This window comes from Salvelinus namaycush, chromosome 14 (assembly GCF_016432855.1).
Source record: "Salvelinus namaycush isolate Seneca chromosome 14, SaNama_1.0, whole genome shotgun sequence".
NCBI classification, from domain to species: domain Eukaryota; kingdom Metazoa; phylum Chordata; class Actinopteri; order Salmoniformes; family Salmonidae; genus Salvelinus; species Salvelinus namaycush.
The window spans coordinates 15622297-15650284 of NC_052320.1; the positions used below are offsets into that span (position 1 = coordinate 15622297).

A 27988-nucleotide genomic window follows, 5' to 3' on the forward strand; every position below is an offset into this window, starting at 1 on the left:
CGTGTGTGCATTGTCAGCGCGCATATTGATTCGTTTCCTGCGGACGCCGGGAGGAGGAGCCAAACATTAAAAGAGGATGAGGAACACCTCGGAGCGAACTGATTAAATACTGTACTGAATCAAAAGTCTCACACCAAACAGATAGCTACAATTGTGTGGACTCATCTATCGTCATTTTGGTAAGTGCTGCTGAATACTATCTGCCGTGCGTAGGTGAATCGCTATGTTGTTGCAGTGAAAATAAAGCTAAGTCCTCAAGTTATTGTATAAAACAAGCGTGTGTCATAGCTATGGACATGTAAAAAAAACAACCGGTCACTTTCTTCAGATGTAAAGCGGGATTCAACATGCTTAGCTAGCTAACATTAGCTACATAGCCTATATGCCTACTGTTACAGTGCTAAAGCTAACGTTAACTAGCTAGCTAAACTGCTTGTGAAATACACTACATGGTCAAAGGTATGTGGACACCTGCTTGTCGAACATCTCATAAAAAAATCATACTACTATAACATCCTCTACTCTTCTGGGAAGGCTTTCCACTAGATGTTGGAACATTGTTGCAGGGACTTGCTTTCATTCAGCAACAAGAGCATTAGTGCGGTCGGGCACTGATGTTGGACGTTTAGGCCTGGCTTGCAGTCGGCGTTCCAATTCATCCCGAAGGTCTTCGATGGGGTTGAGGTCAGGGCTCCTTGCAGGCCAGTTAAGTTCTTCCACACCGATCTCGACAAACTATTTCTGTATGGACCTCGCTTTGTGCACAGGGGCATTGTTATGCTGAAACAGGAAATGGCTTTCCCCAAACTGTAGCCACAAAGTTAGAAACACAGAATCGTCTAAAATGTCATTGTATGCTGTAGTGTTAAGATTTCCCTTCACTGGAGCTAAGGGGCCTAGCCCAAACCATGAAAAACAGTCCTAGACCCTTATTCCTCCTCCACCAAACTTTACAGTTGGCACTATGCATTGGGGTAAGTAGTGTTTGCATCTGCCAAACCCAGATTTTGTCGGACTGACAGATGGTGAAGCGTGATTCATCACTCCAGAGAACGTGTTTCCACTGCTCCAGAGTCCAATGGCGGCGAGCTTTACACCACTCCAGCCAACGCTTGGCATTGCGCATGGTGGTCTTAGGCTTGTGTGTGGCTGCTCGGCAATGGAAACCCATTTCACGAAGCTCATTTCATGAAGCTCCCTGCGAACAGTTCTTGTGTTGACTTTGCTTCCAGAGGCAATTTTTACATGGTACGTGATTCTGCACTCGGCAGTCCTGTTGTGTGAGCTTGTGTGGCCTACCACTTCGCGGCTGAGCCGTTGTTGCTCTTAGACGTTTTTCGACTTCACAATAACAGCACTTACAGTTGACCGGGGAAGCTCTAGCAGGGCAGAAATTTGATGAACTGACTTGTTGGGAATGTGGCATCCTATGATGCTGCCATGTTGAAAGTTGATGAGCTTTTCAGTAAGGCCAGTATACTGCCAATGTTTGTCTATGGAGATTGCATGGAGGTGTGCTCAATTTCATACACCTGTCAACAAGGGGTGTGGCTGAAATAGCCGAATCCACTAATTGGAAGGGGTGTCCACATACTTTTGAACATGTAGTGGATATCTACTCAGCTAGCTAGCTATGATTGAAAGTAAACAAACAAATGTGGGAAGATTAACTAAACAACTAGCTAGCTAGACGCTGATGCAGGGATTTCTCAAGTAATTTGATTTAGCCTAGAAGTTTGAGATGTTAAACGTTACTGATCTTTTACAAGCCTTGTCAGCCAAGTGTTGTCATCTCTGTACGTTACTGAAGTGTACTGTACTCTCCCAGTGTACCATTGTCTTAAAAAGTAAAACCCTCAACATTGACTTTATCTGTAAAATCCTCTGCAGAGAGATGATGATGACCTCACTCAGCTAGTGACCTGACCTCCCAGTCCCAGAGCGTCCTCAGCCAGGCAACCCAGCCGTGACAGAACCAGTCATTGGACAGCACAAAAGTATAATATATATGCCATTTAGCAGACGCTTTTATCCAAAGCGACACATCCGTGCATACATTTTACATATGGGTGGTCCCACAGTGACAGTGTTCAATTTCTACTAGCATCATGGCTGCCAGCCAGCAGAAAGGCACTGCAGTGCTGGAAACCGCAACAGAGGGAAAGAGAACAGAGCTCAGGGCCAATGAAGTACAGAAGAAATGCTGTAAGTACTGTGTGTCTGGGTCTTCCAGTATCATGTTCCAGTCTGGTCCCTTTCCTGTGTTAACCCAATTAGGTTAAATGTTAACTCATTGCCAGATGCATCAATCTGATCTTTGGTTATTCATTGTAAGCTGTCTTCCTCTAAATGCATAACCATTCAGACCTTTTTTTGTTACGACATAATGCAATTGTGTTGATTAAGCGCATTGAATTGGTCTTGGGCTGCTGTGCAAATTTGACATTTGGAAATGAACACGAAGTGCCCTTTTTAAAGTAGTAATCAGTCCTATTTTTTTGTCTCGCTGGCTTTCAAAAGGCGAAAGCAGGTGCATGTGCGAGCGTATGTCACTACCCTCCCTCCCCTGTGATGCAACGTGACACTAGGCATCTTTTGTCTCCCTACCTGCCTCTATAGCGTGTGAAAGGTGCTCGATAGATATATCTTAACTGCCAAAATAAAGGAAACCCAACAGTGTCTTAATAGTGAGTTGGGCCACCATGAGCCGCCAGCACCGCATCAATGCGCATTGGCATAGATTCGGCAAGTGTCTGGAACTCTATTGGAGAAATGAGACACCATTCTTCCGTGAGAAATTCCAATATTTGGTGTATTTATGGTGGTGGAAAATGCTGTCTCAGTTGTCGCTCCAGAATCTCCCATAAGTGTTGAATTGGGTTGAGATCTGGTGACTGGGACACATAAACACACACCTTTTAAACCCCCTATGCTCCTTTGGGAACCCTCTTTCAAAGTCACTAATATCTCTTCTATCCATGGTAGCCAAAATAATGGGCAAATGGGCATTTTTATACATGGCCCTAAGCATGTGTGGAAGCACCTGCTTTCAATACACTTTATCCCGCGTTTACTCAAGTGTTTTTCTTTATTTTGGCAGTTACCTGTATATTATATGTGATGTATGCAGTCACCAGTGAGTGTGTTTTGGCAATAACAAAATGTCATCCCCAGTTAAATAAGTCTGGCATTAACTTTCCAGTCCATTCTGCGCAATCTGGAGACTCATACTTCATACTCACACAAACATATTCATTGGCTGCTCGATAACATCTAGATTTTTAAACCGCCTTGCTGGTTCTAGAAATGTAACATGTGACCGTTATGCATGGCCTTGTTAAGCATAGCAAGGGTTTGTTTGCAATGGACTGAGGATGGGTGTTGGTGGGCTTTCTTGAATCTACAGTAACATACTAAAGAAGAGAGACAATAACCCTCATAACACCAGGCTATATTTTTACTTTTCTGGGCAAGGATGTAACAGTGTCTGTGGACAGTCAGTTGCTAAGCAGCTACTAGTGATAACATCTGAGTGGGGGGAGGGGGAAACAAAAAAACAGGAATAACTGAAAATGGATAAACTGTTTGACTTTCATTTTTAAAGATGGACTTATTGTCATTGTTTATACCTTGGCCTACATTCTATTGGTATTTCAAAGTAAGTTGTTTGGTTGTGAGTGATGTGTCTTTGTGAACAGCATGGGCCTCTTATATGACCAACTCCCCCACTGTGATTGTCATGATTGGTCTTCCTGCCAGAGGGAAAACCTACATGTCCAAGAAGCTAACCCGCTACCTCAACTGGATAGGAGTGCCAACCAAGGGTTAGTATAAAGTCATCACAGTATGTACTATACTGCATTTAATTTGTTCCAGAACCTTCCAACCGGAAGATAAGCATTGAAGCGACACCTTCCTCATTCTTCATGTCACTGTATTCAATCCAATCATAATCCTCTATACCAGTGGTTATCAACCGGTGTGCCGTGAGGAACTTTCCAGTTTCGAACACTCACTTAGAAATGTGACCTGTGGAATGAACATGGATTTTTGACTTGGGGGCACCAGTGTCACTCAAATAGTACATCTGTATCGTTCTTTCAAGGCCTGTACGCTCAGGCTGTTACAGGCTTATACATTTGTATAGTTTGAGGGGCGCGCATCATGAGCAAAGTCATTTGTATCATTTTACTTCGCCTGTGAGAACCATTAGCACAGGCAAGTCGGACTAGGCTTAATTTTACCACAGCCTCTAGCATAGAAACAAACCGAGCATAGCTTTATGTCCATGGTTGCACCTTTAAAATGCAGAAAACTGCTTGTCTCTATCCCAAACCGTTTAAACCTAAAGACCTATTTTAATGCTCTTAAAGGGATACACACAAATGAATCATGAGTAAGGAACTATGAAAATGCTTCAAAGAAACCCTAATTAATCTATAAATATAATTTTTTTTACGGGAAATTGATCATTTGCAGTGTGCGTCAGATGAGATGGAGGTCATGACCACTAAATACATTAATAGGGACATTTTAAGTGTGCCGCAAGATTTTTTTTATCCCATCAAGGTGTGCCACTGTTAAAAATAAGTTTGGGAACCACTGCTCTATATGATGTGTAAAATAATTCCTTTGTGTAGACCACTAACAAAGGATTTATTTTGTGTAGAAATATTTATAGTGGAGGATGTCATTGAACTGCATGCTGCAGAACCTGTTTGTCTTCCTTCCACTGTTCAGTAGAATGTCCCATGATTTACAAGAACATGTCGTGCCTTTCATCACCTGAGGCTTATGATGATGGTCCTGTTTTGTGTTGCAGTGTTCAACCTGGGGGTCTACAGACGAGAGGCTGTAAAAGCCTACAAATCATATGACTTCTTCAGACATGACAACGAGGAGGCCATGGAAATCAGGAAGTCAGTGCTCCTCCTCCCCTCTGTGTTTTTGGACCTGTGGCAGAAGAATTTGGTTGTTTTGATGAGTTAAACAGTATTGCAGTAACCCTTTTTTCTAGAATATGCCCTCCATGTTTTCCACAGCCCCAGGCAGGTGTTTTCTGTATTTACAAAACCTGCGGAGGTTTACAAGGCCCCGACTAGATATAAACAATTCATGTAATTACGTTTTAAGTAGTGCGCATAGTTAGTCACCTGGCAGCCTGTCATTTTCCTAGTCTCTCATTTTAGTATTTAGTGCTGGCTACTAGACCAACAGTTATAATACTTGTTATAAGCATTATATGAACCCTATAATATATTATAATAGGGATTGTAATATTTTATGTATTTCTATGCTGTACATTTTAACAGATTGAACATAAATGTTACTAAGGCGTAATTGGGTCCTCTTACAATGCATTATAGCCACATAGTGCATAATATCTATTGGCTTTAAGTGAAGTGTTACAGATTTTTCATTTAAATTGTTATTGATGTGGATTACTGAAGTGGGTCACTGTGTTCCTACAGGCGGTGTGCTCTGGTAGCTCTGCGGGATGTCAAAGCTTATCTGACTGAGGGGGGCCAGATCGCTGTGAGGATCTACTCTTTGCTCTTTCTGTTTTGAGTAATTGGAGATAAAATGGTGATATAAAACTGAAAGACAAGCTTAATTTTAGATATCAGTGACATGTGATTGATTTATTTACGTGTTTACTGTCTTATGTATTTCAGGTTTTTGATGCCACAAACACCACCCGAGAGAGGAGAGAATTAATCCTTAGTTTTGCAAAGGAACATGCTTACAAGGTCTGTTTCATGTCATGCATGTTACTAGGGTTGGGTATAGAAACTATTTTCAATTGTTATTGTCAATGGTTTGTTGAAGTGGGTCTTCAAGGATTGGTCTCTTTTGCAGGTGTTTTTTGTGGAGTCATTGTGCGACGACCCTGATGTCATTGCTGCTAATGTTATGGTAAATTAACTTGCATGTTAAAAAACATGAGTACTACTTCTCGTTAAAACATTCTCTAATAATCTTCAAGGTATTTCCACACTTTAAGTCTTGTGCACCACACTCTCTCCTCCCCAGGATGTGAAGGTATCCAGTCCAGACTACCCAGAGAGACACAGAGAGAGTGTGATGGAGGACTTCCTGAAGAGAATAGAATGTTATAAAGTCACATACCAACCATTAGACCCAGATGAAAATGACAGGTAAGACATTCTGCTGAGTTCTCTCTTTTTAAATGGTTAATTGATTCATTTTGTCAGTCATGCATTTGCATTTAAAAACCTTTTTCAAGAGTTCCAGTTTGTCCAGTAGGTGGAGACAACACGCAAGGTTGACAATGGTTATTATTCTATTATGGCCTGCTTGGTGGCCACATTGACGACTCATATCATTGGTCTGATTTCCAGTTCTGATTCTCCTGACAGAAACCGTTTCTTGTTCATTGGTCATTATTGCTATTCCACCATAGTATTTATTTTAGATCCCTTCTGAAACAATACACAAACAACCATACATTTTTACCATCCAAGCTTGACCAGACTTTTTTATTTTGTGGCAGGAGAGAGGTTTGGTATATTTCAAAGATTTATTTTTTGCTAAATATAATCTGCCTCAAATTAATATTTCCCGCTTTTTTCAAGCTTGTATTTTTGTTCATTCTCACCTTCCTACTTTTCCTCAATCACCTGCTAACACGCTATTAGAAAGGATCTTGTTGCCCCCGCAGATCCGGAAAATTCTCATTTCGACACTATATGATGTTATTATAATTTCAATGTTTTATTTAACCAGGCAAGTAAATTAAGAACATTCTTATTTACAATGATGCCTGGCAAGAGGCAAAAGGTCTTCTGTGGGGACAGGGGCTGTGATAGAATGAAAACTGACAACACAGAGAGAAGACACTGGCAACAGAGAAAATACAACAGCAGACAAACAGTGGGTGGATGTGGTGTGTGCGTGCATGAGAAGTAAAACAACTCTCTTCCTTACATAAGGCAGAGCAAATTAGTGACAACTAGAAATGACATGTTTCAACAACCAGTTCATCTATTTGTCATTTGAACTCTTCCTGGGACACCAGGCCCTGGAGTTTTAGGTTGACTTGGAGGGGCCTAATGAAAGGACCTTTTTTCCAGGCTCAGTTCACATTTTGGGACTCTTCGCATAAAACAAGAAGATTGAGGTCTGAGCTTGTATGTTTTCATTTCAAACAAGAAAAGAGGGCAGATAAAATTGTAGTTTTCCTAAAATGGCCTTATAAATAAGAATGTACCGGTGTTTGAGACTACGTGTTGCTAGTGATCAAATTGTATTGGTCACATACACGCGTTTAGCAGATGTTATTGCGGGTGTAGCGAAATGCTTGTCCACCCGACAGCGCTGTAGAGATCACAATGGTGAGTTAGACGCTTCTGATTGGTGACAAAACGAAGGGCTTCATGATAGTCAAGAGCCTTCAGTGTAGAGCTTGAGGCTTTCACATAAATAGTATCACCATAGTCCAATACAGAAATAAAAGTACAATGGATCAAATATTTTCTGGCGACAAAGGAAAAGCAAGCTTTGTGTAATAATACACAGCTTGAGTTTCCTGACAAGGTTTTCTACATAGGTGGTGAAGCTGAACTTCTCAACCACCCAAACTTTCAGATATTTGTACGTTTTGACTTGCTCTATATAATTTCCTTCCAAGGTTGTAATTACATGGTTTTCAGAGTGTTTAGTATTGGAAAATATCATGCATTTTGTTTTTAAAGGAATTCAAAACAAGCTTCACATTTTACAGATTCTGTTGAATGATGTTAAAATGCAACTTCTCATCCAGGGCACTGAGCATAATTCAAAACCTTCAAAGTTGCTGTGATAGTGCTGTGGCAAGACCTGAAACCTAATTGCATACCACTCCAAATATTGTTTTCCATGACGTAGGCCTTACGTAAGGTTTCAACCACTTCCGAATTCGCCAGATAAAGTTTCGCCCCCATTTCATTTTCCACAGGAGCACACAGAGAAATGCGCAGGGGAGTATGGGAAGGTGAGTGGCACGAACCCTGCTAGCGGAGTGATAGAAAAAGTAGCTCTGCTCTACTTTTTACAAATTTCACGCGGCTGCCGCTAACCAATCATGTGATGAGCAAATGTTTGTTAACTTTTTATTTTTATTTTTTATTAACAACAAATCAATGCAGAAAGTACATAAGGGAACACAAGTATATATAGATTATATATAATGGACAATCGAGCTAGGGGGTACAATATCACATTACAATTACACAAGGACCTTAAGTGACATACTTACACTTACAATTCTAACAGCTTTTTTGTTAGAGTATTTAACTGTCTTAAAATACAGTTCAATTTATTTTTTAGTGTAAGAAAATGTGTTTTTTTGTTAGTAAATTTACATTTGTGTATATGAAATTTGGCCAAAAGAATAATGAAATTAATTACATAAAAATGTTTCAGCTTATTTCTATTGTATGTAAAGAATCCAAGCAGTACATCTCTCCACAATAGTGTAAAATCTTCATAAATGTGTTCAATTATAAATCTACTGATGTCTTGCCACAGTTTTCTTACATGAATACAATGCCAAAAAATATGCAACACTGCTGGGTGGTCATTACAAAAGGAGCAATTTGAGTTGATGTTTTCCTTAAACTTCTTCATATAGTGGTTGGCAGGATAATTTTAATGAATAATTTTAAAGGAAACTTCCTTAATTTTGTTAACAAGTAGGTATGTGTGTGGCAACATCCAAACTTTTTACCAACTGATATTATCAATAAATCCATTCCAATAAGGCATAACATAAGATATAGATACAACATCCTGCTGAATCAAGGTCCGTATCGCTCTGTTGTTGAATGGACCAAAAGAGAAACAAATCTTTCCTACTGATGAGTCAACAGGGTCAATAGAAGGTAGGCTCTGAGGGTCAGGTCTTGACACGTTCCTGAATAACAGAGCAACACCTGAGGGAATGGCGTCTAAAACAATTGCAAAATCTTTAGGTGTTACAGGGACCTTGTAAAGTGATAAGAATTCCTTATAACTGAGTAAAAGACCCTCTGCATTTACCAGTTGGCTCACCAATATGATATTATTTCGGAACCAATATTCTAAAAACAAATAAGTATTTTTATACAATATATCCCGATTATTCCATATATAATATCTGTGTGGAGAAAATTTAAGGACCATGACAAGAAAACCTGCTGATGAAAAGCAGAAACTTACACTGGAATTGTCAATATTATAACTGCAAAACAACATGAAGTTAAGGCCACCAAAAGGAGAGAGGACATGATGAGGAATAAAATTCCAGATAGAAGTGGGTCTTCTTAGAAATTGTTTTATCCAATTGATCTTAAAAGTATTATTTAAAGTAGTAAAGTCCAGAAAATTCAGTCCACCATTCTCATAAGTGTTCATTACAACAGTTTCCCTAATGTAATGGGTACGGTTTCTCCGAAGACCAGATGCTTTTCAACTTTCTATCTCCTTGCTTATTTTACTGTGAAGATATAAAGATAGAGCACCATATGTTAGTCTAGAGATACCTTCACCCTTGGTTATTAGGACTCTACCTTTTAAATATAAGTCCCTCTGTAGACATTGATTTAGCTTCTTCTGGGTATTTTTAATAAGAGGGTTAAAATTTAGTAAGCCTCTAGACTTCTGATCCTTTGTAATGGTTATGCCTAAATATGTAAGTTCTTTTATTGGAATACCATAATATGAAGGTGTCACACAATCTTTGACAGCTATGAATTCACATTTATTAATGTTAAGGTATAGACCAGAAGCTTTGGAGAAGGATTGTATCACATTGATCGATATGGGAATTTGGTTAGCGTCTTTCAGAAAAAGTGTAGTATCATCAGCCAGCTGGCTTATAATAATTTCTTTACCAGCTATGGAAATACCTTGTACAGGACTATTTTTTTAAAGAATTTGCAAGAAGTTGGGTGATTTAATAAAAACGGGTACGGGGAGATAAATGACTGAAAAGTTCCATAAAGCCCATCATTTAGCCACTTGTTGTTAGCATGTTCAGCCCAGGAATCCATTTTCATGACGCACGAGCAATCCCTCCAGACAAAAACTCAAAAAGTTCCGTTACAGGTCGTAGAAACAGGTCAAATGATGTTTGCAATCCATATTTAGTATGTGTTTTACATTTAATCATCAATAAGGATCCAACCGGAGAATTTCATTGTCTGAAGAAAGAGCATTGGAACGAGAGCACTCTCTCTCGTGAGCGCGCCAAAAGAGACTGAAAGTTTCTGAAGACCACTCAGTAAAATAGCTCCTATGAGCCCCTCCTTTATAGTAGAATCATATAACTAAAATCTAAAGACGGTGACATCTAGTGGAAGCCCTAGGAAGTGTTTGCTCATTTATAACTAGAAGGGGTATCATTTGACACTGTTTTGAAAATTGAGTTCTCATTTCCTGTTTTGACCTCTTCTCAGGTTTTTGTCTGCCAAATGAGTTCTGTTATACTTACAGAAATAATTCAAACAGTTTTAGAAACTTCAGAGTGTTTTCTATCCAATATTAATAATAATATGCATATATTAGTAACTGGGACTGAGGAGCAGGCCGTTTACTTTGGGCACCTTTCATCCAAGCTACTCAATACTGCCCCTGCAGCCATAAGAAGTTAACACTGTGTCCAAAGAAGGGCCAGAGGTCTACAGAATGGTGTCTACTGCGTAGAGGTGGATCAGAGAATCACCAGCAGCAAGAGCAACATCATTGATGTATACAGAGAAGAGAGTCGGCCCGAGAATGGAACCCTGTGGCACCCCCATAGACTGCCAGAGGTCCGGACAACAGGCCCTCCGATTTGACACACTGAACTCTATCAGAGAAGTAGTTGGTGAACCAGGCGAGGCAATCATTTGAGAAACCAAGGCTGTTGAGTCTGCCGATAAGAATGTGGTGATTGACAGAGTCGAAAGCCTTGGCCAGCTCGATGAATATGGCTGCACAGTATTGTCTCTTATCGATGGCGGTTATGATATCTTTTAGGACCTTGAGTGTGGCTGAGGTGCACCTATGACCAGCTCAAACCAGATTGCACAGTGGAGAAGGTACGGTGGGATTCGAAATGGTCGGTGATCTGTTTGGCTTTCGAAGACTTTAGAAAGGCAGGGTAGGATAGATATATAGGTCTGTAGCAGTTTGGGTCTAGAGTGTCTCCCCCTTTGAAGAGAGGGATGACTGCGGCTGCTTTACAATCTTTGGGAATCTCAGACGATACGAAAGAGAGGTTGAACAGGCTAGTAATAGGGGTTGCAACAATTTCAGCAGATCATTTTAGAAAGAAAGGGTCCAGATTGTCTAGCCCGGCTGATTTGTAGGGCGTCCAGATTTTGCAGCTCTTTGGGCAGCTGGGAGGAGGTGTTCTTATTCTCTATGGACTTTACAGTGTCCCAGAACTTTTGAGTTTGTGCTACAGGATGCAAATTTCTGCTTGAAAAAGCTAGCCTTAGCTTTCCTAACTGCCTGTGTATATTGGTTCCTAACTTCCCTGAAAAGTTGCGTATCACGGGGGCTATTCGATGCTAATGCAGAACGCCACAGGATGTTTTTGTGCTGGTCAAGGGCAGTCAGGTTTGGAGAGAACCAAGGGCTATATCTGTTCCTGGTTCTCATTTTTTTTTTATGGGGCATGCTTATTTAAGATGGTGAGGAAGGTACTTTTAAAGAATATCTACTGACGGGATGAGGTCAATATTCTTCCAGGATACCCGGGCCAGTTCGATTAGAAAGGCCTGCTCGCTGAAGTGTTTTAGGGAGCGTTTGACAGTGATGAGGGGTGGTCGTTTGACCGCAGACCCATTACGGATGCAGGCAATGAGGCAGTGATCGCTGAGATCTTGGTTGAAAACAGCAGAGGTGTATTTGGAGGGCAAGTTGGTTAGGATGATATCTATGAGGGTGCCCGTGTTTACAGCTTTGGGGTTGTACCTGGTAGGTTCATTGATAATTTGTGTGAGATTGAGGGCATCAAGCTTAGATTGTAGGATGGCCGGGGTGTTAAGCATGTCCCACTTTAGGTCACCTAGCAGCACGAACTCTGAAGATAGATAGGGGGCAATCAGTTCACATATGGTGTCCAGAGCAAAGCTGGGGGCAGAGGGTGGTCTATAGCAAGCAGCAACGGTGAGAGACTTGTTTCTGGAAAGGTGGATTTTTAAAAGTAGAAGCTCGAATTGTTTGGGCACTGACCTGGATAGTATGACAGAACTCTGCAGTCTATATCTGCAGTAGATTGCAACACCGCCCCCTTTGGCAGTTCTTTCTTGTCGGAATATGTTGTAGTTAGGGATAGAAATTTCAGGGTTTTTGGTGGTCTTCCTAAGCCAGGATTCAGACACGGCTAGGACATCTGGGTTGGCAGAGTGTGCTAAAGCAGTGAATAAAACAAACTTAGGAAGGAGGCTTCTAATGGTAACATGCATGAAACCAAGGCTTTTACAGTGACAGAAGTCAACAAATGAGAGCACCTGGGGAAGAGGAGAGGAGCTAGGCACTGCAGGGCCTGGATTAAACTCTACATCACCAGAGGAACAGAGGAGGAGTAGGATAAGGGTACGGCTAAAGGCTATAAGAACTGGTCGTCTAGTAGGTCCGGAACAGAGAGTAAAAGGAGCAGGTTTCTGGGCGCGATAGAATGGATTCAAGGCATAATGTACAGACAAAGATATGGTAGTATGTGGATACAGTGGAGGTAAACCTAGGCATTGAGTGATGATGAGAGAGATATTGTCTCTAGAAACATCATTTAAACCAGGTGATGTCATCGAATGTGTGGGAGGTGGAACTAAAGTGTTGGATAAGGTATATTGAGCAGGGCTAGAGTTTCTACAGTGAAATAAGACAATCAATAGACAATGATCATGCTGTTTAATCAACTTCTTGATATGCCACACCTGTCAGGTGGTGGATTATCCTGGCAAAGAAGAAATACTCACTAACAGGGATGTAAACAAATGTGTGCACATTTTGAGAGAAATAAGCTTTTTGTACGGTATGGAAAATGTCTGGGATCTTTCATTTCAGCTCATGAAACATGTTCAGTATAATTTTATTGAATGTTCGTATGTCTCGATTTCTTTCATTTCTCCCAACTATTGAGAATTCATTTTACTGATGAGTATATCTTCATGATCAGTCTGCATGGGGTAAAGATGCTATCAGATCACACATCTTGACCTCCAGTCTAACCTCTGACCCCTAGGGACCTGTCCTTCATCCAGGTCATCAATGTGGGCCGGAGCTTCCTGGTCAACAGGGTGCAGGACTACATCCAGAGCAAGATCGTGTACTACCTCATGAACATCCACGTGCACTCTCACTCTATCTACCTGTGTCGGCACGGTGAGAGCGACCACAACGTGGAGGGACGCATCGGGGGCGACGCAATGCTGTCTGTTCAAGGGAAAAAGGTACCCTGACTTCTCTTTACTTGTATTGATGTACTTAGAGTCAAATTGTGCTTGCTCTTGCTATGTTGCTCTGTATTATATGTACACTGAGTGTACAAAACATTAGAAACACCTGCTCTTTCCATGACAGACTGACTAGGTGAAAGCCATGATTCCTTATTGATGTCACCTGCTAAATCCACTTTGATCTGTGTAGATGAAGGGGAGGAGGCAGGTTAAATAAGGATTTTTAAGCCTTGAGGCAATTGAGACATGGATTGCGTATGTGTGCCATTGAGGGTAAATGGGCAAGACAAAAGATTGAAGTGGCTTTGAACGGGGTGTGGTAGTAGGTGCCAGGCGCACCGGTTTGTGACAAGAACTGCAACGCTGCTGGATTTCAGTTTCCCGTGTGTATCAAGAATGGTCCACCACCCAAAGGACATCCAGCCAACTTGACACAACTGTGGGAAGCATTGGAGTCATCATGGACATGCATCCCTGTGGAACTCCTTGTCGAGTCCATGCCCTGACAAATTGAGGCTGTTCTGAGGGCAAAAGGGGGTGTAACTCAATATTAGGAAGGTGTTCTTAAATCGCTTAATCACTATATGACATCTCCCGCTTACGTACACTATTAAACCTACTATGCCTATTCTAATCCTCAGTTTGCTGGAGCGCTAAAGGGTTTTGTGGAGGAGCATGGTCTGTCAGACCTAAAGGTGTGGACCAGCCAGCTGAGACGGACCATCCAGACGGCTGAGGAGCTTGGGGTGCCCTACGAGCAGTGGAAGATACTCAACGAGATCGATGCAGTCAGTACCACAGTGCACTAATGACCCCTAGACAAAACATGGTAGTGGTTACATTGTTAAATCATGATTGTCTTTTAAAATGACATATTTCTGTGTCAGGGTGTGTGTGAGGAGATGACCTATGATATAATCGAGAAAACCTACCCTGAGGAGTTTTCCTTGAGAGACCAGGACAAGTACCACTACCGCTACCCAGGGGGAGAGGTAATTCTTCCTTCTCTACAGAGATCTATCTGGCCTAGTCAGATTGAGTCATTGAGCTCAGTTTGTCCCTCTCCTCTCCATAGTCCTACCAGGACCTAGTGCAGAGGTTAGAGCCGGTCATCATGGAACTGGAGAGACAAGGCAACGTGCTGGTCATCTGCCACCAGGCTGTCATGCGATGCCTGCTCGCTTACTTCCTGGATAAGAGTGCAGGTACAAACACACAATCTTATTTATATAAACATGGAGATTCGCAGATAGACACAGCTGTGTTAGGAAACTCATTTACTTTAGCTAGGATACAAACACACTCCTCTTAATTTAAATCTGCTTGTTTTGAGTGAAAAACACTTGCACATGTTCATCCTGGATGAAACAGGACAGAAATAAAAGTCAAATAAAATTATATTTGTCACATGCGCCAAATACTTAGTGAAATGCTAACTTACAAGCCCTTAACCAACAATGCAGTTAAAAAAACCCGGCATGTTTTGTGTAACAAATAGTGAGGCTATATACAGAGGGTTCTGGTACAGAGTCGATGTGCGGTGGCACCGGTTAGTCGAGGTAATTAAGTTGAGGCTAAACAATGTCACATGGCCCTCCTTAAAGGTCTGTCAAAGTCAGGAGCAAAAGTGGTTTGTGCCTAAAAGAGCATTTTAAACGCTAGTAAAGTCTGTCTGCCACAGCTCGCCCACACTGTGACTGGGCATTGGGCACCTCTGACTGTCACTGCCTGATCCCAGATGTCATGAAAGGGAAGTAATGCAATCTATTGAGTAATGATATCATCTAATCTAAATATAATCCCTGAAAAATAAATATGTATCATTAACTGTCATGTGTCATTGAAATGCATAAGATTGAGTTGTCTTGAGATGATGCATAGATCTCACGTGTAATGTTCTAAGTGAAGTCATTGGCATTCTTGTTTCTGTTGACACAGATGACCTGCCCTACTTGAAGTGTCCCCTCCACACAGTTCTAAAGCTCACCCCTGTGGCTTATGGTAGGATATCTCATCCAAGACTACCCTGTCTCAGAATCCACATATTTCTCCTCCCTCTCTCAGGTTAACATTGACTGTTATTCTCTCCATCTCTCGGCCAGGTTGCAAAGTGGACATGTTTGACCTGAAAGTGAAGGCTGTGAACACTCACCGGGATAGGCCATTAGTGAGTTGCTCTCCTTGCCATATCGCTGTTCAATCTACTGTGCGTTCTTCTTAATTTCATAGGTTTATTTCCTGTATCCCTCTCCTATTTCCTGTATCCCTCTCGGTAACGGATGTGGCCAGTTCTGAACACTGATCCGAAGACTTTCCCTCAAGGGTCAGTTTGACAGTAAACAGCCGAGTCATTACCATCTGGCTAAGCTGTGGAGGTGTGGTTTGAAGAGTTCTATTTTGTAGTGAAATTGTTCTTATAAAAAGCCAGCGCACCATCTCCACCCTCAACCACACAAAGGGCCTATTTCATGTAATCTAACCTGTGTTCTGGTTATACAGTACAGTACCTACAGAAATTATTCACATCCCTTGACTTTTTCCAAATTTTCTTGTGTTACAACCTGAATTTAAAATGGATAAAATATTTGTTTGTTTTTTGTCACTGGACTACACACAATACCCCATAATGTGAAAGTGGAATTATGTTTTTAGACATTTTTACAAATTAATTAAACCAGAAAATATGAAATGTCTTGAGTAAGTATTCTACCCCTTTTTGTTATGGCAAGCCTAAATAAGTTCAGTAGTAAAAATGTGCTTAGCAAGTCACAATAAGTTGCATAGACTCAATAATAGGGTTTAACATGATTTTCTAATGACTACCTTATCTCTGTACCCCACACATACAATTCTCTAAGGTCCCTCAGTCGAGAAGTGAATTTCAACACAGATTCAACCACAAAGACCAGGGAGGTTTTCCATTGCCTCACAAAGAAGGGCACCTATTGGTAGATGTGAAAACATTTATAAAAAGTAGACATTGAATATCCCTTTGCGCATGGTGAAGTTATTAATTATACTTTGGATGGTTTAGCAATACACCGATTCACATCAAAGTTAAAGGCTTCCTTTCTAACTCAGTTGCCGGAGGGGAAGGAAACCGCTCAGGGATTTCATCATGAGGCTAACGGTAACTTTTTAAAATAGTTACAGAGTTTAATGGCTCAAACTGATGATGGATGAACAACATTGTAGTTACTCCCCAATTCTAACCTAATTGACAGAGTGAAAAGAAGGATGCATGTACAGAATACAAATATTCCAAAACATTCATCCTGTTTTAAACGAGGCACTGAAGTAATACTGCAAGATGTGGGAAAGCAATTAACTTTTTGTCCTGAATACGTGTTATGTTTGAGGCAAATCCAATAACACATTACTGAGTACCACTCTCCATATTTTCAAGCATAGTGGTGGCTGCATCATTTTATGGGTATGCTTGTAATCATTAAGGACTGGAGAGTTTTTCAGGATAAAAAATAAACTGAATGGAGCTAAGCACAGAGAAAGTCCTAGAGGAAAACCTGGTTTAATGTGCGTTCCACCAGAAACTAGGAGATGAATTCCGCTTGCAGCAGGACAATGACCTAAAACACAAGGCCAAATCTATACTGGAGCTGCTTACCAAGAAGACGGTGAATGTTCCTGAGTGGCAAAGTTAGAGTTTTTCTTTATTTTTTACTATTTTCTACATTGTAGAATAATAGGGAAAACATCAAAACAATGAAATAACTCATGGAATCATGTGGTAACCTGGAATGCATTTCAATTAACAGGTGTGCCTTGTTAAAAGTTAATTTGTGGAATTTCTTAATGCGTTTGAGCCAATCAGTTGTGTTGTGACAAGGTAGGGGTGGTATACAGACGATAGCCTTATTTGATAAAAGACCAAGTCCATATTATGGCAAGAACAGCTCAAATAAGCAAGGAGAAATGACAGTCCATCATTGCTTTAAGACATGAAGGTCAGTCAATCTGGAACACTTTCAAGAACTTTCAAAGTTTCTTCAAGTGCAGTTGCAAAAACCATCTAGCTCTATGATGAAACTGGCTCTCATGAGGACCGCCACAGGAAAGGAAGACCTAGAGTTACCTCTGCTGAAGAGGATACGTTCATGAGTTACCAGCCTCAGATTGCATCCCAAATAAATGCTTCAGAGTTCAAGTAACAGACACATCTCAACATCAACTGTTCATAGGAGACTGCGTGAATCAGGCCTTCATGGTCGAATTGCTGCAAAGAAACCACTACTAATGGATACCAATAAGAAGAAGAGACTTGCTTGGGGTAAAGAAACACGAGCAATGGACATTAGACAGGTGGAAATCTGTCCTTTTGTCTGATGAGTCCAAATTAGATTTGATTCCAACCGCCGTGTCTTTGTGACGCAGAGTAGGTGAATGGATGATCTATGCATGTGTGGTTCCCACCGTGAAGCATGGAGGAGGAGGTGTGGGGGTGCTTTGCTGGTGACACTATCGGTGATTTATTTTGAATTCAAGGCACACTTAACCTGCATGGCTACCACTGCTTTCTGCAGCGACACACCATCCCATTTGGTTTGCGCTTAGTCCCACTATCATTTGTTTTTCAACAGGACAATGACTCACCACACCTCCAGGCTATGTAAGGCCTATTTGACCAAGAAGGAGAGTGATGGGAGTGCTGCATCAGATGACCTGGCCTCCACAGTCACCCGACCTCAACCCAATTGAGATGGTTTGGGATGAGTTGGACCGCAGAATGAAGGAAAAGCAGGCAACAAGTGCTCAGCATATGTGGTAACTCCTTCAAGACTGGAAAGCATTCCAGGTGAAGCTGGTTGAGAGAATGCCAAGAGTGTGCAAAGCTGTGATAAAGGGTTGCTACTTTGAAGAATATATATATATATATATATATATATATATATATATATAAACATTATTTCATTAGTTTTGTTGTCTTCACTATTACTCTACATTGTAGAAAATATAAACAATTGAATGGGTAGGTGTGTCCAAACTTTTGACTGGTTCTGTAAATCTACTTAAATCTATAGCAAGACCTGAAAATGGTGGTCAAGCAATGATCAATATCCAATTTGACAAAGCTTGAAGAATTTTGAAAAGAATAATGGACAAATGTTGCGCAATCCAGGTGTGGAAAGCTCTTACAGACTTAACCAGAAAGACTCACAGCTGTAATCACTGCCAAAGGTGCTTCGACAAAGTATTCACTCAGGGGTGTGAATACTTATGTAAATGTGATATTTCTGTATTTTATTTTCAATAAATTTGCTAAAATAGTTTTCACTTTGTCATTATGGGGTTTTGTGTGTAGATGGGTGAGAAAAAAACATATTTAATCATTTTTGAATTGTAACACAGCAAAATGTGGAATAAGTCAAGGGGTATGAATATTTTCTGATGGTATTGTAGTTCTGGTGTGAACAGACCTCAGTGCTGTCCCCAGTACAGTGTGTTAACCAGATGTCCCTGGTGGTGTGGGCGTCACACTCATAAAAATGACCACACTGCCTTTTCCTGAGAATAGCCCTGTTAAATGGAGGGAGAATAACATGTCTGGGAAAAGAACCGCAAAAGCGCCTTCAATCTTCTGTTTGTTCCAGCTGGATTGTTTTCACAAGAAGTGTAGCAAGCAAGGCGTGCGCACACACACACACAGTGAAACATACTTTATTTCTCTAATTTCTGATTCTCTTTCCTTAATCTTCTCTCACCAGGATAAAGTCCGTAATGACGTCGTTCCTGCCACATTCCTCCGGAGGAACAGTTTCACCCCGCTGTCCAGTCACGACCAGGTGAAGCGACCGCGCCTCTACAGCGCTGGCAACCTACCTCAATCTCGACGGCCCCTGGCCCCCTTTCTACCCAGCATGCAGTCCTTCGAGGACCCTGAAGGAGCAGAGTTGGCACAAAGCCAAGTTAGTGTTGTCTTTCTGTATGAATGTCTCGCTCTTTTAAATATATTTATGATGTTATTTATGTCCATCAACTGAGACTCAGTGATATGGCCTTTCCACAAGCAGTAGGATAAACATCAGTTACTGCAGGTAAGCACAATGCAAGACGATAATGCACTCAGAGTATCTGCACGGGTGTGCTTCACGCTGCTGCAAGGCAATAGCTACAGGACCAAAACAATTTTGTCTCACGCTTCGCAGTCTTAGTTGTTGCAGAAGTCGGCCCGATTCTGCTCTTTACTATGTGCATCACTGACTCTACCTTTTAACCCTAAAAGCTCCAACATGTTTTTTGCTTAAGGGCGCCAACGGAGGTTATTATTATTGACCCCAAATTGGTAATGATTGCAAAGAGACACTGTCTTTCAAGCAGTAAAACATTCAAATTCCCCCAAATAACCAGATATTTATTTATTTATTATCACACATTTATTGTACAATTTAGGGTGACCAACAGCAGGATTTTGCGGAAATTCGCGGGGAAGTGTAGACTACATGAATACAAAATGTTGGCAGAATTTTACAGATTTCATGTCCAAACTACACCTGTAAGCCCATCATTTGATTTTAAAATATTTTTTTGTGAGCAAATTAGAGCAGATTGTGTTAATTATGGCTGCAATCCCGTTAACGGGATGATATGACAACAGCCAGTGAAAGTGCAGGGCGCCAAATTCAAACAGAAATCTCATCATTAAAATTCCTCAAACATACATGTATTTTATACCATTTTTAAAGGTAATCTTATTGTTAATCCCACCAAAGTGTCTGATTTCAAATATGCTTTACAGCAAAAGCACCACAAACAATTGTTAGGTCACCGCAAAATCACAGAAAAATACAGCCATTTTTCCAGCCAAAGACAGTCACAAAAAGCAGAATAGAGATAAAATTAATCACTAACCTTTGATGATCTTCATCAGATGACACTCATAGGACTTCATGTTACACAATACATATATGTTTTGTTCGATAAAGTTCATATTTATATCCAAAAACCTCAGTTTACATTGGCGCCATGTTCAGAAATGCCTCCAAAATATCCGGAGAAATTGCAGAGAGCCACGTCAAATAACATAAATACTCATCATACACTTTGATGAAAGATACATGTTTTACATAGAATTAAAGATACACTTGTTCTTAATGCAACCGCTGTGTCAGATTTCAAAAAGGTTTACGGCAAAAGGACAATATTCAATAATCTGAGAACAGCGTTCAGCCACAAAAGGAAGCCATACAGTTACCCGCCAAATTGTGCAGTCAACAAAACTCATAAATAGTATTATAAATCTTCACTTTGCTGGTCTTTGTCGGAATGCACTCCCAGGACTCCCACTTCCACAAGAAATGTTCGTTTTGTTCGGTAATGTCCATCATTTATGTCCAAATAGCTATTTTTGTTAGCGTGTTTGGTAAAAAAATCCAAAGTCAGGAAGCATGTTCACTAAAAGCAGACAATGTCAAAAAGTTCCATAACAGTCAATAGAAACATGTCAAACGATGTATTGAATCAATCTTTAGAATGTTTTTAACATAAATCTTGAATAACGTTCCAACCGGAGAATACTATTGACTTCAGATGTGCGATGGAACAGAGCTCCCTCTCATGTGAACGCGCATGGTCATGGCATGGTAGACCTGACTAATTCCTATCTCCTTCGGCCCCACTTCACAGTAGCGGTATCAGACAAGGTTCTACAGACTGACATCTAGTGGAAGCCGTAGGAAGTGCAAACAGATCCATATCCCACTGTGTATTCAATAGGGGCTGGGTTGAAAATCGACCAACCTCAGATTTCCCACTTCCTGTTTGGATTTCTTCTCAGGTTTTTGCCTGCCATATGAGTTCTGTTATACTCACAGACATCATTCAAACAGTTTTAGGAACTTCGGAGTGTTTTCTATCCAATACCAATAATAATATGCATGTATTAGCAACTGGGACTGAGGAGCAGGCAGTTTACTATGGGCACCTCTGGGCACCTTTCATCCAAGCTACTCAATACTGCCCCTGCAGCCATAAGAAGTTAACAAATGATATATCCTTCCTGTATTTAGTTTCAATACAAGCATATTCTGCATAGTGGCAAATGCCTTTGTATTTTGTCCACAATATACACTGCCGTTCAAAAGTTTGGGGTCACTTAGAAATGTCCTTGTTTTTGAAAGAAAAGCAAAACAAAATTGTCCATTAAAATAACATCAAATTGATCATAAATGCAGTGTTAGAAATTGTTAATGTTGTATATGACGCTCGAAACGGCAGATTTTTTATGGAATGTCAACAGAGTCCCATTATCAGCAACCATCACTCCTGTGTTCCAATGGCACTTTGTGTTAGATAATCCATTTTAAAAGGCTAATTGATCATTAGAAAACCCTTTTGCAATTATGTTAGCACAGCTGAAAATGGTTGTGCTGATTCAAGAAGCAATACAACTGGCCACCTTAAGACTAGTTGAGTATCTGGAGCATCAGCATTTTTTTGGTTGGATTACAGGCTCAAAATGGCCAGAAACAAATAACTTTCTTCTGAAACTTGTCAGTCTATTCTTGTTCTGAGAAATGAAGGCTATTCCGTGCGAGAAATTGCCAAGAAACTGAAGATCTCGTACAACGCTGGGTACTACTCCCTTCACAGAAAAACAAGGACATTTCTAAGTGACCCCAAACTTTTGAACAGTAGTGTATATATATTTTTTTGTCTATTCAGCTAACCATCCTAAAACAGTAACATTATACTATGCTGTTATATTTGGTTATGTAGAATACTAATTAATCATTGTGATCTTCCAAGACACTGGCTGTTTCTGAATACCCATACTAGCGTACTAAATAGTATGCAAAAAAAACAAAAGGTTTTTATAGTATGTGAAATGTAGTACTCTGAATGTGTCATCTAATGCGCGATTGTGTTGACATCTGCCATTCATTCATTTTGGTACAGCATGTCAATTTATCTGATTATCAGCTGTTAAAACACCTGAGTAGGAGAAGACGAGTGAATTCTACTAGATCAGATATTCCCAAACTGGGGGCAATGCTGTTGGGGGTACGCCAAATAAAAATGTGATTTAACATAAAATATGTTTTTGTCTTCACATTTTCAACAGGACATTTACATTTTCCAAAGGGGCTATACAGCAAATATGTTAAATGAGCATGTAGAGCCTCACAAGTTAAAATTGCCTTATTTCAGTCTAACACGGCTATTTACTTTTGTAGCACTTTGTCAGAAGCAACATTTTTGTAAGTAGTTAGGCAACTGTCCTCCAAGTTTAGCTCGAATTTTGCTGGAAAATATTTGAGAAATGTAATTTGTTGACGATAGGCCTATGTCTCGTCTTGCGCTGTGCAGAATATCAGATCTCAGTAATGATTGGAGAAGTGTTTAACATCTCCAGTACAACATCCTTATTATATACACTGCACAAAAAAATAGAGGGAACACTTAAACAACACAATGTAACTCCAAGTCAATCACACTTCTGTGAAATCAAACTGTCCACTTAGGAAGCAACACTGATTGACAATACATTTCACATGCTGTTGTGCAAATGGAATAGACAAAAGGTGGAAATTATAGGCAATTAGCAAGACACCCCCAAAAAAAGGAGTGATTCTGCAGGTGGTGACCACAGACCACTTCTCAGTTCCTATCCTTCCTGGCTGATGTTTTGGTCACTTTTGAATGCTGGCGGTGCTTTCACTCTAGTGGTAGCATGAGACGGAGTCTACAACCCACACAAGTGGCTCAGGTAGTCCAGCTCATCCAGGATGGCACATCAATGCGAGCTGTGGCAAGAAGGTTTGCTGTGTCTGTCAGCGTAGTGTCCATGGAGGCGCTACCAGGAGACGTGGAGGAGGCCGTAGGGGGGCAACAACCCAGCAGCAGGACCGCTACCTCCGCCTTTGTGCAAGGAGGAGCACTGCCAGAGCCCTGCAAAATGACCTCCAGCAGGCCACAAATGTGCATGTGTGAGAAGGGCTTTGGTCAGGGAGGTGACCAAGAACCCGATGGTGACTCTTGACGGGGCACCAGAGTTCCTCTGTGGAGATGGGAGAACCTTCCAGAAGGACAACCATCTCTGCAGCACTCCACCAATCAGGCCCAGACAGAAGCCACTCCTCAGTAAAAGGCACATGACAGCCCACTTGGAGTTTGCCAAAAGGCTAAAGGACACTCAGACCATCAGAAACAACATTCTCTAAAATTGATTAAATTAGATTTTTTTTGGTTACTGGCCAGCACACAATATCCCCATAATGTCAGAGTGCAATTATGTTTTTTTATTTTTTTAAACAAATTAATTAAAATTGAAAAGCTGAAATGTCTTGAGTCTGTAAGTATTCAACCCCTTTGTTATGGCACGCCTAAATAAGTTCCAAGAGTAGAAATTTGCTTAACAAGTCACGTAATATGTTTGGACTCTGTGTGCAATAATAGTGATTGGCATGGTTTTTGAATGACTACCTCATCTCTGTACCCCACACATACAATTATCTTTAAGGTCCCTCAGTCGAACATTGAATTTCAAACACCGGTTTAACCACAAAGACCAGGGAGGTATTCCAATGCCTCGCAAAGAAGGGCACCTATTGGTAGATGGGTACACATTTTTAAAAAGCAGACACTGAATATCCCTTTGAGCATGGTGAACTTATTACACTTTGGATTTTGTATCAATACACCCAGTCATTACAAAGATACAGGTGTCCTTCCTAACTCAGATGCTGGCCTAATTGACAGTGAAAAAAAGGAAGACTGTACAGACTAAATATATTCCAAAACATGCATCCTGTTTGTAACAAGGCACTAAAGTAATACTGCAAAAAAAATAATACAACACATTACTGAGTACCACTCTCCATATTTTCAAGCATAGTGGTGGCTGCATCATGTTATGGGTATGCTTGTAATTGTTAAGGACTGGGATTTTCAGGGTAAAAAAGAAACAGAATGGAGCTAAGCACAGGCAGTCCTAGAGGAAAACCTGGTTCAGTCTGCTTTCCACCAGACACCGGGAGATGAATACACCTTTCAGCAGGACAATAACCTAAACACAAGGCCAAGTCTGCACTGGAGTTGATTACAGTACCTAGAAGATGGTGAATGTTCCTGAGTGGCCTAGTTGAAGTTTTGACTTAAATCTACTTGAAAATGGTTGTCTAGCAATGATCAACAACCAATTTGACAATCCTTGAAGAATTTTGCAAAGAATAATGGGCAAATGTTGCACAATCTAGGTGTGGAAAGCTCTTAAACTTACCCTGAAAGACTCAGCTTTAATCACTGCCAAAGATGATTCTAGCATGTATTGACTCAGGGGTGTGAATACTTATGCAAATGAGATATTTATGGCTTTCGTTTTTTCTATAAAATTGCAAAAATGTCTAAACATGTTTTCATTTGGCATTATGGGGTATTGTGTGTAAATGAGTGAGGGGAAAAAAATAGATTTAATTAATTTTGAATTCAGGCTGTAACACAAAATGTGGACTAAGTCAAGGTGTATGAATACTTTCTGAAGGCACTGTACAGTCGTGGTCAAAAGTTTTGAGAATGACACAAATATTATTTTTCACAGTCTGCTGCCTCAGTTTGTATGATGGCAATTTGCATATACTCCAGAATGTTATGAAGAGTGATCAAATTAATTGCAATTAATTGCAAAGTCCCCCTTTGCCATGCAAATGAACTGTATCCCCCCCCCCAAAAAAAATCCACTGCATTTCAGCCCTGCCACAGAAGGACCAGCTGACATGTCAGTGATTCTCTCATCAACACAGGTGTGAGTGTTGATGAGGACAAGGCTGGAGTTCACTCTGTCATGCTGATTTGAGTTCGAATAACAGACTGGAAGCTTCAAAAGGAGGGTGGTGCTTGGAATCATTGGTCTTCCTCTGTCAATCATGGTTACCTGCAAGGAAACACGTGCCGTCATCATTGCTTTGCACAAAAAGGGCTTCACAGGCAAGGATATTGCTGCCAGTAAGATTGCATCTAAATCAACCATTTATTGGATCATCAAGAACTTCAAGGAGAGCAGTTCAATTGTTGTGAAGAAGGCTTCAGGGCGCCCAAGAAAGTCCAGCAAGCGCCAGGACCGTCTCCTAAAGTTGAGCTTGCTCAGGAATGGCAGCAGGCAGGTGTGAGTGCATCTGCACGCACAGTGAGGCGAAGACTTTTGGAGGATGGCCTGGTGTCAAGAAGGACAGCAAAGAAGCCACTTCTCTCCAGGAAAAACATCAAGGACAGACTGATATTCTGCAAAAGGTACAGGGATTAGACTGCTGAGGACTGGGGTAAAGTCATTTTCTCTGATGAATCCCCTTTCCGATTGTTTGGGGCATCCGGGAAAAAGTTTGTCTGGAGAAGACCAGGTGAGCGCTACCATCAGTCCTGTGTCATGCCAACAGTAAAGCATTCTGAGACCATTCATGTGTTGGTGTTGCTTCTCAGCCAAGGGAGTGGGCTCACTCACAATTTTGCCTAAGAACACAGCCATGAATAAAGAATGGTACCAACACATCCTCCGAGAGCAACTTCTTCCAACCATGCAGGAACAGTTTGTTGACGAACAATGCCTTTTCCAGCATGATGGAGCACCTTGCAATAAGTCAAAAGTGATAACTAAGTGGCTCGGAGAACAAAACATCGATATTTTGGGTCCACGGCCAGGAAACTCCCCAGACCTTAATCCCATTGAGAACTTGTGGTCAATCCTCGAGGCGGGTGGACAAACAAACAACCCACAAATTCTGACGAACTCCAAGCATTGATTATGCAAGAATGGGCTGCCATTAGTCAGGATGTGGCCCAGACGTTAATTGACAGCATGCCAGGGCGGATTGCAGAGGTCTTGAAAAAGAAGGGTCAACACTGCAAATTGACTCTTTATTAACTTCATGTAATTGTCAATAAAAGCCTTTGAAACTTATGAAAGGCTTGTAATTATACTTCAGTATTCCATAGTAACATCTGACAAAAATATCTAAAGACACTGAAGCAGCGAACTTTGGAAATTAATATTTGTGTCATTCTCAAAACTTTTGGCCACGACTGTACTTTTCAGGATACATACATCTACTTCTGTGCTAAATTTGGTGCTTTTGTCACAAAGTTTACTATTGAGTCCACATTTTTAGTTTAACCGCACACCACTACTATACAAAATATATTTTTCATTCATCTTTTTTTAACAAGTAAATTATGGTAAATAGTTGTTTTTTTTGTCTAACTACTTGCTTGACAAAGCCTTAACATTTTCAGAAGGACCTCACCATTTACCCCTGTTGGTGCTTTAAGGGTTAAAATCATATATTTTTTTAAATTCTGCAATTTTAGTTTCCCGATTTGCCTCATTAAATTTGATAATTTTCTAAAAACAGCTACTTATAAAAACAGAGTAAGCTGTGTCTTGTGATTGACCTCACCCTCCTCTGTCTGAGCTCAAGTGTAGCAGAGGCCAGTCAAAACAAACTATGAGGATGGCACCTGGCCTTGGCACAGCTTTGCATGGAAGTAACACTCTGTTTCCCCCTCCTTCTGCCTCTTAAAGGAGTCTCTCAACTGCTTCAGTCCAGGAGACGCAGAAGATGCTGTCCACAGTTGAAGAGGACCGAGAAGGGTGTCTCCACTTCCCCACATTTTCGCTGCCATCAGATCTGGGTTCAAATACAATTTAGAAATCTTGTTAAATACCTTGAGTGTTTGCTTTAGCTTGCCTGGAGTGCCAGGTGGGTAGTGTTTGCACTTTGGGGACTTTTCCGCTGGTTCCATTGCAACATGCAAGCGCTATAAAGCACAGCTAAATTATTTGAAATTATTTCAAATAGTATTTGAACCCAGGTGCTCTGCTCAGGCTTGCTTCATACCCTGCCAGCCTTACCAATTTGATTGTCAAGCAGGAGTTCAAGCACACCGTCTTAGCAGAAAATTAGGTATGGAATGTGGCAGTTGTAGTGGCCAGAATTTGTTCTACAGTTCCAATTCTGTTGCCATCTGTTAGATAGATGGTGTGTGTGGGTGAAGAGCGATATGATTTGAGACAAACATGACCTTGCGCACACACACTTATCAACAGTCAACGTTTAATTTATTGTGAACAGAACTTTAGAATGTTGAATAGAGGACATCCTTGAGATTATTTGTTTCAGTAGATTTGAGACATTCAGTGATTTTGTCTATTACAATGTATTTAATTTCATACTATAACTAATGGAGAGGGTTGCCACACTGAAAAATGTATCAAAAACAAAGCACTGACTACAAACACTGTCTTATCCTTAAATTATTATCCTTTAATTCTACAATGTAGTTTATAAACAATTACTTAAGGTCTTATGAATAATATATTCTGAACAAAAATATAAACGCAACATGCAACAATTTCAATGGTTTTACTGAGTTACAGCTCATATAAGGAAATCAGTAAATTTAAATAAATAAATTAGGCCCTAATCTATGAATTTCACATGACTGGGCAGGGGCACAGCCATTGGGGCCTGGGGAGGGCATAAGCCCACCCACTTGGGAGCCAGGCCCAGCCAATCAGAATGATCTTTTCCTCACAAAAGGGCTTTATTACAGAC

The 27988-nt window shown here is 40.7% G+C and overlaps 1 protein-coding gene across 1 annotated transcript; it reads left to right on the plus strand.

Moving 5' to 3' along the window:
* Nucleotides 1-76: 76 nt before the first annotated feature.
* LOC120059187 (6-phosphofructo-2-kinase/fructose-2,6-bisphosphatase 2-like) lies at nucleotides 77-27988 on the plus strand. Its single transcript, XM_039008046.1, has 17 exons — nucleotides 77-179; nucleotides 1891-1997; nucleotides 2105-2205; nucleotides 3699-3824; nucleotides 4823-4919; nucleotides 5472-5535; nucleotides 5676-5750; nucleotides 5860-5916; nucleotides 6034-6158; nucleotides 13214-13421; nucleotides 14069-14215; nucleotides 14315-14419; nucleotides 14503-14632; nucleotides 15366-15428; nucleotides 15530-15594; nucleotides 19151-19351; nucleotides 26956-27988. The coding sequence occupies exons 3-17, from the start codon at nucleotides 2109-2111 to the stop codon at nucleotides 27007-27009; spliced, it is 1614 nt and encodes a 537-aa protein (XP_038863974.1). The 5' UTR covers nucleotides 77-179; nucleotides 1891-1997; nucleotides 2105-2108; the 3' UTR covers nucleotides 27010-27988.